Source organism: Aptenodytes patagonicus, chromosome 1, assembly GCF_965638725.1.
Source record: "Aptenodytes patagonicus chromosome 1, bAptPat1.pri.cur, whole genome shotgun sequence".
NCBI lineage: Eukaryota > Metazoa > Chordata > Aves > Sphenisciformes > Spheniscidae > Aptenodytes > Aptenodytes patagonicus.
Window position 1 is genome coordinate 98,751,846 of NC_134949.1, and position 16,509 is coordinate 98,768,354.

General features: G+C 41.4%; 1 protein-coding gene across 5 annotated transcripts in view; it reads right to left on the bottom strand.

Moving 5' to 3' along the window:
• The window catches only part of CIP2A (cellular inhibitor of PP2A), a 29,316-nt gene extending 14,236 nt beyond the window's left edge, over positions 1-15,080 (bottom strand). Inside the window, exons 1-14 of one of the 5 annotated variants that reach the window (XM_076350525.1) lie at positions 14,852-15,080; positions 13,111-13,258; positions 11,655-11,767; positions 10,314-10,364; positions 9,969-10,063; positions 9,256-9,352; positions 8,137-8,259; positions 7,836-7,981; positions 7,066-7,141; positions 5,746-5,973; positions 5,097-5,256; positions 4,095-4,236; positions 3,229-3,328; positions 2,226-2,344 (exon numbers count right to left, since the gene is read on the bottom strand). In XM_076350525.1, the coding sequence (XP_076206640.1) occupies positions 2,226-2,344; positions 3,229-3,328; positions 4,095-4,236; positions 5,097-5,256; positions 5,746-5,973; positions 7,066-7,141; positions 7,836-7,981; positions 8,137-8,259; positions 9,256-9,352; positions 9,969-10,063; positions 10,314-10,364; positions 11,655-11,767; positions 13,111-13,258; positions 14,852-14,953 (1,700 nt within the window). In that variant the 5' untranslated portion in view covers positions 14,954-15,080. Of the gene's footprint in view, positions 1-2,225; positions 2,345-3,228; positions 3,380-4,094; positions 4,237-5,096; positions 5,257-5,745; positions 5,974-7,065; positions 7,142-7,835; positions 7,982-8,136; positions 8,260-9,255; positions 9,353-9,968; positions 10,064-10,313; positions 10,402-11,654; positions 11,768-13,110; positions 13,259-14,851 lie in introns of those variants that run through there. The other 4 variants (XM_076350519.1, XM_076350544.1, XM_076350535.1 and 1 more) reach the window with 4 other exon arrangements.
• Between the last annotated feature and the right edge of the window lie 1,429 nt (positions 15,081-16,509).

Here is a 16,509-nt window from a genome sequence, read left to right on the forward strand (position 1 = left end):
CCATTTTGGTCTGCCTCCTAATCCTAACTCAAACTCTCAGCTGGTTTATCTGTCCCAAGGCAGAGTTCCATGCATTCCCTCTGCTCTCTCACAAAAAGGGCAACTCTCCTTCCTCACCCTCCTGGCCCATCCTTCCTAAAGATCCTGTATCCATCCATTGCAGCACTCCAGTCATGTGTGCCATCCCACCACAGGTCTGTGACTCCATAGCCCTGTAACCGCATGCAGACTTTCAGTTTCTCCTGTTTCTTCCCAATGCTGTGTGCATTATTTTGCAGGCGTTTCAGAGATGCACCCCATCTTGCTGATTTCCCAGGAAGAGTATGAGGGCTTTTCCCCCACAATACTGTCCTGTAGGCAATCTCTTATTTATGTGCATATTGGGGTGACCCAGCTTTAGCCCTATTGTGTTGATTGTAAGGTTCCTCCTGTTCACATAAACCCAGACCCTTTGTTTTCCAACCCAGTCTACCACTTCCTCACTTGATTGTTGGTCTTTTCCCCTCCCTTGTCACTTCTGGTTTAAAGGTCTCCTCATCAGGTTGGTCAGTCCTTGATTCTCAGTCTCGTGGTCATGGAAACCAAACCAAAACTGTTTCTGACACTGGATGCACAACCAATTGTTGACCTACAGAATCTGTCCACTCCTCCTCAAGCCCTTCCCCTCTCCCTGGCAGAATCGAGGGGAACATCACCTGTGCCCCCATGGCTTCCAGCCATCACCATCATAGGAGTCTGTTTCCTAACCCGATAGGCGTAGACTGTCTGCCCCTCCTTTGGTACATCTGGGGTCTCAGGCACTTGAAACTGCAAGGTCTTGAAGAAGGATCTGGTCAATGTCTTCCTCATCATCTCCGATACTCACAGGCTGCTGACCTCCTGTAGCTCCTTTACTTGACACCACAGATCTTCAGCAACTGCACACCTCCTGCAGGCTAGAAGACCACCTCCTACTGCCCCAGCCTTAGTAAGAGGTCCCAAACATTCCCTGCAGCCCAAGACCTCCGGAGCTGCCTAACTCTTCTGAAACTCTATTTGGGTTGGCGCTTCAGCTTTCAAAATTTATTTTGTACCCATTTTGATGGTTTTACAGACATTCCTCTACTTAAACAACACACCCCCCGCTCCCCCACCCCGCATTTCTCTCTGAAGCCTACAGCTAACTAGATATATTGATATTATTGGTAAATAGTAGTCCTTGGTAATCATAAAACCAGTACTGATGTTTTCAGGATGAACACAGTTTTAGACTCTTACTACTGTGTTCTTGTCACTGGCCTACTTTTGGGTTATGATAGAAAAGAGTATGATTCCCTAGGGTGTGGGGAGTTTGTTTAGTTTTGTTTGTTTGTTTTTTTTTTTAAAGTTCCTGTAGATGCCACTATCTTCACAAGCCTTCTCAAAAACAACCAAAAAACCACAATGAGGCAAATTACCATGATTTGGTTAGGTCATCCTCCTTTACTTCCCCCCCCCATATAAGTAGTAATTCAGTCACTGTTTCAAGAAAAGCTAGTCATGTTACAAATCTTTCACTTGAGAAAAGCAGCTCAAATGCCAAAAAGGCATCTGATCTGGAAATCCTTTCAAACAATTCCCATTTTTGTTTTTAAAAAAGCTCTGCTAACAAAAGGGGAAGAAGTTTCAGATTGGTTTTCTAGGTTGCGAAGACCATGATACAGTTTAAGATCTTTTTTTCCTGTTTTATTACATCTACAGAAATAAGGACTCCATCAAATAGTTTCTCAGTATTTTTTTCTCCCTACTTAGACCACCTTAAATACTACCTGAACTGCCATCTACCTGTGTCTTATCCTATTCTGCTCTTTCTTGCAAGTTACTGCAAAAGGGTAAGCAAAACTTTAGGAACTGAAGAGACATATGTGACAGTTCAGTAGAGAGAGAAATCTGACAGTCATAATATTAGACGCACTCCAGGTAGAGAGTTTCAAGAACAGACTTCAGACAAATGAACCCTGAGGGACAGAAGTCAGTCACGACCATGCTCTCTAGGATCTGATGTTAATTGAATACCATCAACATTTGAACTACTTCCTCTGGCCTCCAAGATCATTACTGTCTCTTAACTACAGATAAAGAAGAAACATTTTTTTTTTTAAAGTTTCTGTCTCTGATGAACTGAAAGTAATATGGCAAGAAACACGAATATCACTAAGCCCATAAAAATGTCAAATCCTACCAGACTACCACAAAAATAAACTTACACTACGGCAGGAAAATCTGGTAAGGGTGCAGCCTCAAACAGTATTCCAAGTCCCACTTTGACTTGCTCTCTATGGTCTGATGTTAAAGCAAATGTCAAAGGCATAATCAAGCGTTGATCCTAAAAAAGAAACTACTTTGGTCAAAACAAGATATAACAGTCAACAACAAAAAAACCTACCCAGATATCACAATATCAAGGCCTATGAGCATGGAAATGTTTTATTCAAAACTTAAGCTACCTTCTTAAAGTTTGTGCTTCTAAGTTTCTGAGCCTGAAGTCAATGGAAGAGAAGTGATTTTAAAATAGTTTACACTTTGGAGTACGTAGAAACATGTTTTCCCATTAAAGCCAACGCAACAGGTAAAGAGACTACTTAATTCCTTCAAGTTTTCAAGTGCTTGATTTCCATCATCGGTGTGAAAAGCTTAAGTTTTGTAAGGATTTCTTGAGGACTGCAAAACTCTTATTGCTACCCATTAAATTACACAATTCCCGTTCTTGAAAGAAAACCCTCCAAAACAGCATGAAGTATTTGACTATCTGGATTACTTTTCTACCTACAAAGTAAATTGTTAAGGTACCATCTAACCAATAGTTACCAGGAGCTGTTTTGACCACACAAAGTCACAAATTAGATGTATATATTTAATAGTAACCAACCCCACAAATAATTATATGGTTGAGATAACTTTTTTCTAGTTTGTTACCTTTAAACTGCAGTCCTAATGCAGTCTTAAAAGGATAATTCTAACCAGGCAGCTGAAGTATGATTTCACATGCGTTACTGAAATAAAATGATTTGAGTAAAAGCAAACTGCTCTTATTTTAGAAGAATTAACAATGAAACAACCTTTAAGAATTGTGCCCAGGGAACTATATTTTCCTAGAAGAAGTTTTACCACTCCAGAGATAAGTATGCAAAACATTCAGAACTAAAACTATTGTAGTGCAATGACACTTTCCTTCACAGATACACTACATAAGGCTTTTTAAAATCATACCTGTAAAGTTTTGTAGAAGCTGACCTCCATACCAGGTACATCCTGCTTCAGTCTGCTCATAAGATCAAGTGTTTTCAAAATAATATCAGCAGCAAGTTTGCTTTTAAACATACAAATAGAAGAGCAAAAAGGGAGGGGAAAAAAAGGTAGACTGAGCTTGGTCAAATCAGCACTGATAAATAAATTCAATTTTAAAAAAATTAATAAATACCTTCACAAAGAAATTAAATATGTCTAGCAAGGCAACAATGCCAACCCCAAGAAAAATCACTGAGTTCCTTGGACATGCTGCTGAGCTTCTCCAGCATGCCAAGGATGGCAACAGTGAAGACCAAAAGAACACTTTCAAGTTGAAAGTGAGGAGGGTTTAATAGTAGGTCCAATTATATTTCACTGTTTTTTGGCCACATAACTCTTAGTTATATTGACATTCAGGTTAATGACACTGAAGGAATGTATTTCCATTTTCAGTGCAATAATTCCCTCCCCCTCCCAACATGTGATATTTTTGAACTCTGATTGCATAAAATAAAAATGAAAAATTAGGTGCCATGAACAGTTCTGGTAAGCTTCAACTTGGATAAGCTTGAACTACTACACGAGGTTTAAGGTCATTGTTCCACATAAGTGGATCTCCAGCTTATGCCAAAACCAATTATCTGAATGTTTAAGCTAGGTTTTACTTATTGAACTGACCAGCAACATTACTTTCTATTGCCACAAAAATACTGTTTGATTTAAAAACAGTGCTGATTTACATGCATTTAAATGGTACTTTCAACTACAATATACTTTTCATTGGAACACTATCACAACTGTCATATGAGTCTTGCTAAATTAGATTTTAGATAAATTTGTGTGCTCACCACATTTTAGAGTCCACTGCTTTTGTCCCAAAACCAGTATCAATCCCACTATAGGTAAATTGGTGTTCTATTAGAGATATGCATTGGCTGGCAGTCAGTACCTTCGAGGCATGCATTTTCAGTATGTCATCTCTACAGACCAGTAGACCGAGTTAAGAATAAACTAATATACCTATGCTTAGATATTGGCACCAAAAAGCAACATTTTCTAATAATAAAGGACACAAAGTTAGTGTATCAAAGCACAAGAGCTTCCAAAAATGCTTTTAAAACCCAACTACATAAACCACTTAAGTCATGCTTAACTCACAAGCCAATAAGCTTAACTTCATTTTTCTATTAAAACACACACTTAGTTGGAAACAGACAGCTAAGGGAAACCACAACGAGTGGCATAAAGAAAGATAATGAACAAAAGGCAGTGAACAATCAGTCTCTAATACAAGAACTAGTTCTCTAGGAGTGAATTAGCAGAGAGACTTTTTCCATAGAAAGCAGCTTAGATGCAGGACTACGTCCTCCAGTCATGTCCTCCTTACTACATGACACTGTGGACACTAAGGACTCTAAGAGGAGTGTAAAACTGTATCATTCCACATTATTTTTGCTTGTTTCACCGATCTAAATTTATATCATATTTGGCTGGGAGCAGCACTTGACTTAGCTAGGTGAAAATACTTTACTGACCAAGAAGACGGCCACCCAAACTCCCCTTTCAATTTCAACAGAAAACACTCATCTTCATTTTTGATCTGCAAAGTGCTTCTATACCATTGAATAAGCACCGCATTTTATCCTGCACCATTGTATTACACAATAATTTCACAACAATTAGAAAGCTACTTAAGGTCTTTCAAGATGACAGTCCTAAGTAAAATTAGGGCAGTTATTGTCACTAAAAGCTATTAAAGTGACCCAAGATGGACATTTCTTCTAACATCTTAGAGCAAATCATGGTGGAAGAATAATAAATTAACTGCCAATAGGCACATAAAAGGATATTTGTCAGGACATTAATAGCCTTGATCATTCTTTCATGCTTTTTCTTCACTAATAGCTCATCTATAATCTGTTCCGGCATCCGAAGATGATCAAGAAGAACAGGCAGCAAAAGATCCACAAAGTGTTCAGCTGAGGTGCTGTTCCCAGTATTAATAACATCCTGTAATAAACACATTTTTATTTTATGTCAATATTTAAAACTACAGAACAAGGAAGCCAAGCCTATTCTACCTCTTCCTCCACCAGCCTGTCTTCTAGCTTTCCCAGCCTCCTGCTATTTCACATTTAAGACTGCTGATCAGTATCATACTGGATGAGGAAGTTTAACAAAGAGCACAGAAACAGCAGAAATTTCCTCACTTCTACAAGTCCTAGAAAGCAATTCTTTGATAGCTTTGTACTACCTCATGACTTCATGAACTGCCGTATCTTCCACTTAACTTTCAATGCAGACATATTTCTAAAATACAACATGTCTTTAAAAGAAAAGTTGGTTTACAAAATATGAATTCTAGCACAGGAAGAATTTTATTTCAGGTATATTTTTACATGCTATTTTTCAAAGAAAATGCTAATAGTTGTTTAAAAATCAATTAAAAAAAATATAGCTGCTAAGAAGCTCTTTAAACTCAATTATCAGTCTTGGTACCTCAAAAATCTCTTTGAATAGTTGCAATGCTAGAACTGAACAGTCTTCAGAGCCTTCCAATGGTTGGTTTGACAAGTGCACCAATGCAACGGATGGTTCAAAAGTCTTTGAGCAAGTCACAAATCTGGTATTTCCAGAGACTGGCAAGCCAGATGGTTCCAGTATTGCCTGCCGCAGGGTGTGACGCAGTTCTATCACAGAACAGAAGGCAAGCAGCAGTTCTAAGATCTGTGAGAAGTGAATGAGAGTTCAAATGCTTTTACATCAAGTACTTATACGAAATTGCAACTCCCATAGCACAAGTCTAAAGAGATATGTAAGTTCTATGCAACTCCTTTTAGCACTTTGAAGTTTCCTGAAGAATAGTTTTCTTCCCTTAAAGCCAAGTCAGCAGCAGAAATACAGTTCATTAGACTGGTGAAGGCTTGTGACAGTTAGTATTCAGTGTATTGCTTTCCCTTCTTTTTTAAGAAGCATGATTGTTGGCTAGCGATCTAATAAGCAGTAGAAATGTGTATACGGTCAGAATGAAGAAAGCTATGGAAGGGAAAATATTCTGAAACACAAATGGATGCACATGTGCATACTCGGAGACGAAGAGGAAAGCTCCTTGTCAATGTCTTTTTAAATAAAACCAATAAACAACAACAACAACAACCACACGCACAGAAACATTAGCATTTATCATTTACTATGATGGGAAACACATTCATAAAAAAGCTTAAGATTCATTTCACAGATGTATTTAGCCCAAATATTTTCACATATCATATTTTAGCCTTTAGCAACAGCTGGCCAATGTTTCATTTATGTAAGGTGGCAGTGAGACAAAGTTGAATGTTACAGTTCACTGCTTAACCGAACGTGGCATCAATTTGTTCAACTAATATGAAAGAACTTACTCCTAAGTCTTTGAAATTGGCATCATGGTTCCCTGATCATCAGTTCAAAGTCTGAGTAGTATTAATTCAGGTTTTAGCCAATGAAGTGGGGTACACACTGCATTTCTGGTAGATCTTAAAATTTCTTATTAGCCAAAGCACAGAAAGTGTTTATGTTGGCTTTCTGCCTTTATGTCTGTTGCCTGAAAGCAGGCACGCATAATCTGGCAAAAAACCCAACCGTTACAAATTCAACCTAACAGCCTTTTGAACAACTAGAAGACATAAGCTTGATGAATATCATAGGTCACTTAAGAGTCCTGAAGTCAATGTATTTCATTATCAACCCTCATACACAAGGAGCCTACTTACAACTACAGAAGTGGAACTAGATTAGAAGTCATACTTTCTTAGGCTTAAACTGAAAAAGTATAAATACCTTAGATGATGAATTGGGATTCCTTCCATGAAGAAGATCTAATACTTGACCAAGGCATGAGGTAAAGTGCTCATACCTACAGCATACATAGAGGAGGAGAAAAAAAAATTGGAATTTCAACACTCAGACATTTATACCGAGTGATGAATGCAAGTGCCCTATTCTCCTCCTTACCCCCAAACACTTCAAGTACAGTGATAGTTTTGATAATGTAATTTCTTTTTAACATAGACTAAGCTTTAAAAATATTCTAAGAATGAAAGCAAATTCCTTAAAATAAGCCAAGATTTTCCAGCTATTTTTACTACTAGATTTAGATTCAAATTCAGCAACTAAATTCTGCTAGCTGAATTTGCAGAACGACTAGTCAAGCCCTCCACAGAACTACTCTGTAATGCCCTCCAGTAAAATTACTACTTCAACCATACTATTCCACTTCAAGATAATATAGGCCTGTAAAAGGCAAGATAGCTATTCATCAAGCGGTCCGACCACCGATACTGTCCAGACAAAGAATTACTGAACGCAACTATTAAATATTCCTTAAGTGACAAAAAAACCCACAGATTTTGATTCATGCTTCTGTGTGAAACTGGTAACAGAAGAATCCTTTAGTTTCAGGTACAGCAGTTATAATCAACCAGTAACATTCAAAAAGCATCTAGGGATATTTTTCCAATGTTTGGTTCAGAATACAAATAGCATACAGCAAAGGAACTGAACAAGAGCTTAGGAAAAATATCCTGTACTTTTAGGAAGTGAAGACATACCTGGTAAGATAATCTGCAACTTTAGGGTTCTTCAGAAGATCCATGAGTAGATCAACAGAGTATTTTCTTGTTAGAGTACCATCTCCATTTACGACAATATTGAATATTAACTGAAATGTCTGATGAATGTTTCGAGCGTGAAAGAGCTGAAAGGAAGAAGAAAGTTATGTATGGGCATATACTTACTTTGCTGGGTATCTTGCTTATTGAATCTACCTGGCATTAGAATTTTATTTTGCCAGTGTGACTATTAGTTTTATCTACAACTTAATAATAGAACAGACTTCAAAGTATCACTTACTTTTTCTCCTACTTCTTCATTTAAAGTAAGGCTTGATAATACTGAAAGTGCAAATACAACCATAGTCAAACTACTATGGGCCAGGAAACTTATTAAGGTACGATAGAAACTCTTCACACTATTCTAAAGCAAAAAGGAGAAACATAGGCATTATACATTTTATTCTGTTCTATAAAAATATCAAACTTATAAATTGTACATATTTATAAATAAGCCATAAAATCATGAATAATAATACAAAAAATATATTAGAATGATAACTGTTCTCTAGGAAATCTATTTTAGTGTTCTACTGCACTATACTGGTGTTGATGTCAATGACTAAATTCTCTGTTGAACTTGTATAAGGAAAAATGGAGGGAAGAAAACCAACAAGAGGAAGAAATTCCATCATTATTTTAAAGAAAGATGAGAAAGTAATTTTGCTAAAGTCTCCAATAGAGAATAACCACTGAAAACTGACCCCCATCCCTTCCCTGCTCAGTGATCAGATCTGACAATAGTTGTTCCTCCTCCCCCCCCCCGCCTTTCTTCCAAGGTAAACAGTACAACATTCACTGCCATGTAGGTGAATTTGTATTTCTGAATTGAAAAATAAGTTATGTTTGCACTGATTTATGAAGAGACAGGAACCAAGCAGCTCAGATATGGATGTGTATTTAAGGATAAGGGCCCTGAGCTGACATAAAAATCAGTGGTATTTTACTGATTTATCTTTTGAAAGGCAGAGCTCTTTCTTGGCAAAAGTTAATGCAGCTTGCCAAAAATCCAACTACAGTCTTTATATATTAACAACATTTAATTTTTCTTTAAACAAAGGATGCTCAAATTTTAAATTAATCTTTCATTTGCAGAGAACAATTGCAGAAACTGAATGCATAACATAAGCTAGTGCAACAACACAGAAGCATAGAAAAGGAAAGAATACCCAACTTCCTGTTCTATTGGTTATTTTCTCCAATACAGGAGAAGCAACCGTCAACTCTGGAGAACAAACAGGTCAGGGTTATTATTGCCGCAAAAAAAGTGCCTAAGAAATATTAAGGTGATTCCCCAGAATCACGTAATGCTCTTTTGCCCTCAAGACAGAGAATCATGCAATAAAAACAAAACTCTTACCAAAGATTTTATCTGAGTTTGAATAGATAAGTTGTGACGACAGAGGTTTGCCAGGAGTCCTAAACACGGTATCGTTAACTCATCTTCAGTGGATTGACTTAAAAGAAGAGTCCAGAAATTTAAACAAAGATGTTTTTATTAAAGCATCCAGAATTTAGTTACAAGAATTTGTGGATTGGGGGCAGGGTGGTTGGGGGACATTTTATTTTGGATTTGTTTGTTTTGTAATTAGACACCATTCCTCCAAGCAAAGCAAAATTCAGATTGCAATCCCCATAGTGCAGGCAGTTTTTAACTGAGCACATAGTTATCAGAGATCAGTACTATCAAAGGTCCTTTATTGCAGGTGCTTTTAATAGTCATTAGATCTCTTACAAGGACACTTGCACAAAATTCGTATTAATCAATATAAGTCTGTTCCTAATGACAAGCATGAATTTTCTCCTGGCTTTTCTCTTTGTTAGCTCCCTGCTCCCAGGGGTGTGGGGGTGGGCTAAGAGGCCAAATAATATTCAATCTCCCGAAGTCCCATAATCACTGCATTTGACAATCGTAGCAACATGGTTTTCAAAGAAAAACCTGTTAACTTCAGAGCAAAAATGCCACAGCTCACTCTGGAGACCAGGTTAGTGCAATATGCTAATTGCCTTCAGAAAGTTTAGAAACTTAGCTAGATATTTCCATTAGGAAAAGACAACTAAGTACACACTTACACATGATGCATTAGAAATGAAATTAGTTCATCGATGTTGGCACCAGCGCAAAAGACTGGAACATTGTAGGTTAGCTTCTGCAGCAACTGAATACTCTGAGGAAATAAAAAGCTATTCACATATGTCCTTCCTATAGCATCTCACTGAAGAATGTTACAAGTTACAAAAGCTGAAACTGAAAGGACAAATAACAAGACACCACAACTGAATTAATTTTCAGACTCTAATGTTAACATAACAATTACACAAGCTGCTGCAAGCACATTGAGTAATGTCCTACCACACTGATGTACTTATTAAAAGTCCAAACAGATGAATAAGGTTTTATTTTGACAGAGGAGTTACCTTTTTAGCCCATCCAATTCTCCCCTTTGCCGCATCAGCAAGTTCTCCATTCTGTCAGTGAGAAAGGGGCTTTGTCCTACTGAAAGATCTAGAAGTTCAACCAAAATCCAAAAAGCGCTTTGCAACCTCTGGCGGAAAGTATGCTTATAGGAAAACAGGTTTGCTGTAAAGACTGCCAACAGATCTAATGGTAGTAAAGTCCTTCATACAGCATTCTTTCGGCACATAACTGAGTTAATATGAAGTTAATATACTCAAACATGACAAAAATCACAGTATAGGATAGCAGCTGAAACAAAATCTCACCATATAAATACCTAAGAACTTAAAGGTCTTATAATTGGATCTACTTGGTGAGTACAAAATCTCTCCCACTGACTGGCAAGTCACCTGGATCCCTAAGCCTTCTGGTACTCCTAGTGCTTTGAGAAACAGACAAACTGTGAGAAAAGTGTTCTTTACTGGATGTTTGACTCATCTTCCACAGATCAAGGGCAACAGAACTGCTAGCAAATTCATTTTCGGTTTTCCCTCTCCAGAAAAGAGATGTGACCACAGGTAGCCAACAAGTACTTGCTGAAAGCTCAGAGCCACATATGAGAAAACCTGTGCATATTAAAAAAAAAAAAGAAAATTTTGCCCAATTTTACTGTTCAATGCACAGAAAGGATAGGTTAAAATTGGTGAAGTCAGACTGTGAGAGATCATGTGTTCACAAAAATAATAATAATTAAAAAAAAAAATCAATAATCAATCTGCACTTGGCTCCTAAAAGTAACCTTCCATGAGCACAGCCCCCTTGCATTCACTGGCAGATAGCACTGACCAGAGGGAAGGATGCATACATGCCCTGCAAACCTTCCATGAGAACTGGCAGCCACAGCTTTCCTTTCACTCCTTCACAATCACCTGTCAAAGTATTGATTAGACAAAACAATCTCCATGCTTTTGTTATGAATGTTAGGAGAAATAACTAAATACCTCAACCAGAAAATAACCTTCCAAGCTCTCAAGCAGTGATTTCTTGAAATAATTTCAAAAACAGGTTTTTTTTGTTTGGTTGTTAGTTTGGGGGGTTTTTTGGTTTGGTTTTTTTGGTTTGTTTTGTTTTTTAAATTAAAGCCAGAGAGAAGCACAAGCAAGATTAAAGAGAGAATAAGAACTCTACGCAGTGTTAAAATCCTGTCATACTAGCCTCATACAGCGAATAAAATACACAGCTAAGATCAACTTTCCCTCAATGCATTATTTTGGATAGAGCTTTTAAAGAGTTATTATATGCATACCGTATAACGTATACTATGTAACAGTAGCCAAATATTAAGCATTAGTTCCTGTTACCTGTAATAAGACTGGGTCGCTAAGATTAGTAGAACTTCGATGAACCACTCCTGCCAGCACACTGGTCAGATTGTAGGTATCCTGAAGAGCTTCTCTAGTCTCATTGTCTAAAGCTAGAATTTAAGAATTATTAACAAAAAACCCTATGTAATAGCAAAAGCAACTGTTGTATTAGCCACCAATCTAAGCAGAAACCAAAGTCTTTGACCAGTGTTTCATGTATATTTCACAAATAACTACGAATAAATCACAGCTCCTATGCACTTGCATCTCTACCTTACTTCTGAACTTACAGTTAATTGAAACACTAATACTTTTCCTTAAGATGCTTGGACATTGAAGGAGTGGCCTTACCTCCTACCTACAAAGTTTTAGTTCTGTTTGAGATCTTGAAACCTGCACTTAAAAGGCTTTAAAGCTTAAAATGAACGATCTCAGTTTCTTGCTTCACACTATGGTGGGCAAGTAGACTAAAACTAATACCTTTGTAGGGTTATCCAGCAATAGTTAAATAAAAAAAAAGCCAGTTCTGCTTAGGCAGTCCTGGAAAAGATGTAGCAAACAAGGATGACAGGTAAAGCAATAGATCAGGTGGAGGAGGACTAAGTCTTAAAATTTTCCAGACCCAACAGCTTGGAAAAGGTAGTTAAGAAACCCAGCAACAAATATAATTTTACAGTAACTGTTTCAAAAACCTAAAAGGAAGCTCAAAGAGGCTAAAAACTCCAAGAATCAGAGAAGATAAACAAGGGGTCATCATAAAGGACTCAAATCTTGAATAACTACTCATGCATGATCAGAAACTAAGCAGTGAAGGGATAATTTTTCCCTATATATGTAATGTACATATGTAGGTTACGGTGAGCACAGAGGTCCCTAGACAATGAAGTCCTACTTCTGTGAAATGGAAAAAACCACCACCAAAAATGCATCTCAAGAAACAAGTAAGAGGCAGCAGAACCTATTTCATAATTGGGAAACTTGATGCACACAGGCCCAGGCCATTGGAGAGCCCAAACTGCTGCCCAGCAAACATTCCAATGGGAGAGGTAAACTGAGGTGATGACAGTTGATGTAACATGGCTTCTCCCTATCTTTGCATCCCCTAAGCAGGTTTCTTCACTTCATTAAAAAAGATAGTCTTTTCAAGCTCCAAAAATCAAGGACAAGAGAATAATTCCTCACCCTACCCACTGAGGAAAAATTCTGACAAGCATGATTGTTGTCATTTCATAGCGATGACTTGAACTCTGCTTCTCATGGTGATTTAACATCTTATCTGGCCTTGTACGTACAGTCAGGTGGCTCAGCCAAGCATTCCACTACAATGAAAAGCACTTCATCTTTCACACTTTACGCTTTTTCCAAAAAGTTCGTCACCCATGCCACTGAATAAGCACCTGTCTTGCCTTCCCTTTCTCAGACCAAAGATAAAAAGTTCAGATGCAAACCTTACCTAGCTGTGATAGCAAAGTAACCACAGACAAGGTTAAAGATGGGTTTATATTAGCATCCTCAAGGAGTTCTACTAGGCAACTGAGACATTCACTTGGTAGAATCTGGTTTGAAGTAAATAACCGTGTAAGCTTCAGTCCAGAGAGAACCTGGAGATGAAGGGAGAAAAACAACCTTAATTACTCAACTGCAACGAAGTATTTAACACAGAAGTCAAAGCACAGAGTTGTATTAAATAGATTTTGCCCTATTTGACAAACCAAGAATGTAAGTGCCACTCTAACAGGACATCTGTATTCACATTTGCTGAAAAAAAAAAAAGAAAGAAGTTTTGAAAAAAATCTGGGTTTCATTCCTGTGGATGTGTTCCCTTTACACTGTGATCATTTATAACGTATTGGGGCTTCTTTTGTTTGCTTGCTGATGGCATTCATAGTAACAGCATTCTTTTTAATCTCATAGCTGTAGCAGAGCAACACTTTGTATTTCTTTACACACTGAACAGAATTAATACCAGGTTACTCTTCCTACATATGTTTTAGCATAGATGAAAGATGGGGTTTATTTATTTTGAAAGAACAACCAAACAGATTGCTCAACACAAACATTTAGTAATCAGCCTTCAGCTCAGCCCAACAGCCTGCTTTCTAAAGGCATGGGCTGGAACCCAAAGGTGCCGCTCTGCAGGAAGGATAAGCAGTAACAGGTAGTGCTGCTTTGGGAGCACTCTGTGCTTGAGATGAAAAAATGGAACCTGAGTTCAGGGAAGCCTATGTAAGAAGATGCTGAAAATGATACACCTGCACGTCAATACAGGTAGACACGAGTTATACTTGCATAATAGAGCAACATAATGTTTTTGCATATCCCCTGTATACCTCTTTACAAAGGATATGGAGAAGAAAGCTAAGCTGAACACTAACTCTTATATTAATATTTTAGCAATTAAAAAAATAAATCTGAATTTGAAAAAGGTACCTTGCAGATCAAGCAATTCAGTCAACGTGTCAATCTCTCACCATACCAAGCATGCCCACTGACAGGGTTGTATCCAAGGCTCTACCTGGAAGTCAGGGAAATGGACAGCCCTACCCCTTAGCAGCAAACACCTTTGATTATGTGCTGCATGAAATTGGAAAACTCCAGATACAACAGCAGTTCATCATTCAAACTCTAATAAAGCTGTGAAAATAAGCGTCCTTGAGGGTCAGAATTTAGGGGAGATGAAAGAAAAAAAAAAAAAAAAGTCCCTCATAAGGCACATTATATGCTTAGCCTATGTGCATATAAACATATTGCATGCATCTGTAAATACACACAAACGCCATAAAACGTTACTATAAAAGACATTGTAATAATCCCGGGACATTGCTAAAAACTTAAAAGTTTCTTCAGTCCTACGGCCTCCCTCGGCCACCAGCTCCCCTGGCAATCGGTCACCGGGCGAGTTGCCCCGCTTCAGGCCGCTGAGCCACGGGGAAGGCCGCGGGCCCGGCCGGGCCCGCTTCAAGAGGCGCCTGCGGGCAGCGGCGGAGCGGAGCCGGCCGAGGACCCGGCTGCTCCAAAGCCCGCGCTGCGGCCGACCAGAGAGATGGCGACACAGAGGAGCCAGCCGAGGTCGGGCACCGAGAAGAGCCACCCCTGCCCCAGGCCGAGGGAACACCGTGGCCAGCCCCACATTCCTTGCCCCGCCACCCCGCTCCCACCGCGACTCGGGGGCCCACGACCGGCGCCGCTCTCACCTCCAGGCTCCGCTGCAGGAGAGCCGCGTTTGGCGGTGTCTTCGCAGCGCGGTACTGCGTGGCTGCCAAGAGGAGTGACTTCATGCAACCCAAGACATCCATGGCGCCTCAGCTGCCCTCTCAAACGCGCTACCAACAAACCCCACTCGTATTTCCCGCGGACACCATTTTGACGATAGCATCCACTAAAGGAAAAAGACCGACGACACCGCAGAGCATGACGGGACAAACCGCGTCCGCCATCTTGCTTTAAAAAGGGAGGGAAGTGGGGAGGAGCTCTCGAGGGGCGTGCCTCGGCGCTCGGCAGTGGCGCGTTACGGCTGGAGAAGCAGAACGAGCTACTTCTTCCGCCCCGTGGGGAACAGTGGGGGAAATCAAGGATATACAGCTGCTTCGGTGGCTGCCACCGCCCTTAGGGCCAACGTACGGCCGAGGTGATGCAGAAAGTTACGGAGGGAGGCTTTTGCTCAGAGGAGGGGTACGTGGTTGGGGCGTGCTGAGTCTTCCAGCCCCCCACCTCGGGAAGGCAGCCTGAGGATCGGAGCTGCCGCAGGTTTCCACTTGCGCCCAGAGCCCCCGGGGTTTTGCCTTGCCGCTGCCTTTCTTTTCCACGTCAGCCTTTCCTGTCCCGTTGGCGTGGGGCTGAGGCCGGGCAGCAGCCAGGCGCCCCTCCTGCCTGTGGCTCCCCGCCCTCTCCCGTGGGAAGGGGAGGGAAGAGAAAGAGGGCAAAAAGCCTGCCGGCTCAGGACGACGACACGTTACCGAGGAAAGCCAGAGCTGCCCGCGGAGCGCGAGCCCAGGTGCGTGCGAGGCGCTGGCGAGGGGCAAGGCGAGGCGCGCGGGGCGGGCTGCCCGCGGGGCAAAAGGTGGTGGGGAATCGAACTCGGTGCCCTTGGGCCCAGCGTCCCGCGACCTGGCCGCTCGTCTAACGGAGATCCCCACCGACGGCGGCCGCACAGCGACCCCTACAGGCCTCACGCCGCCCTGCGCCCCGCCGCTCGGACCCGCGCCCTGCGCGCCCGCCCCGCCGACGCGCGCCGCCTCCCGCGCCCACGGCACCCCGACGCCGCCCGCCTCACGCCCCGCTCCGCGCACCAGCCTCACCCTCCCCGCGCACAACAGCCTCTCGCCGCACCCGCCTCCCTTTCTCCCGCTCTGCCCGGGACCTCGAGCCACACACCAACCCCACCTGACCCCACCCCCCCCGCTCCCCCCCGCCTCCAGCTGCACCCGGGCGGCACCGCCACGGCCCCTCGCCTTCCTCGCCGCTTCCCTGCCCGCTCCTCCCCCTCCGGCAAGCTTCTCCTCTGCTGCCAGAGCCCAACACCTCCTGCTGCTGCCAGGTACCCGGGCGCTCGGGGCCTCGGAGCGTCACCAAAATTTCCCAGCTGGCCCGTGCCCACCCCGGAGACAGGCTGCTGCCCTGCGCAGGGGAGCAGGGCAAGAGGAGTTCTTTCTTCCTGGGCACGAGGTGGCCCCTTCCAGCTGGGGCGCTCCGAATGCGCTTTTACACTTGGTTCTCATGCTTTTCGAGCGCTTCAGGTACGGCAGGATTTGACCCCTCGCCGCTCAACGCGCGCGCAGGCACGCACACACACACGTACTGCTGTTTTGCAAAGCAACTCCAAGCCTGTGGCGTCATCATCCACCTGCTCCTT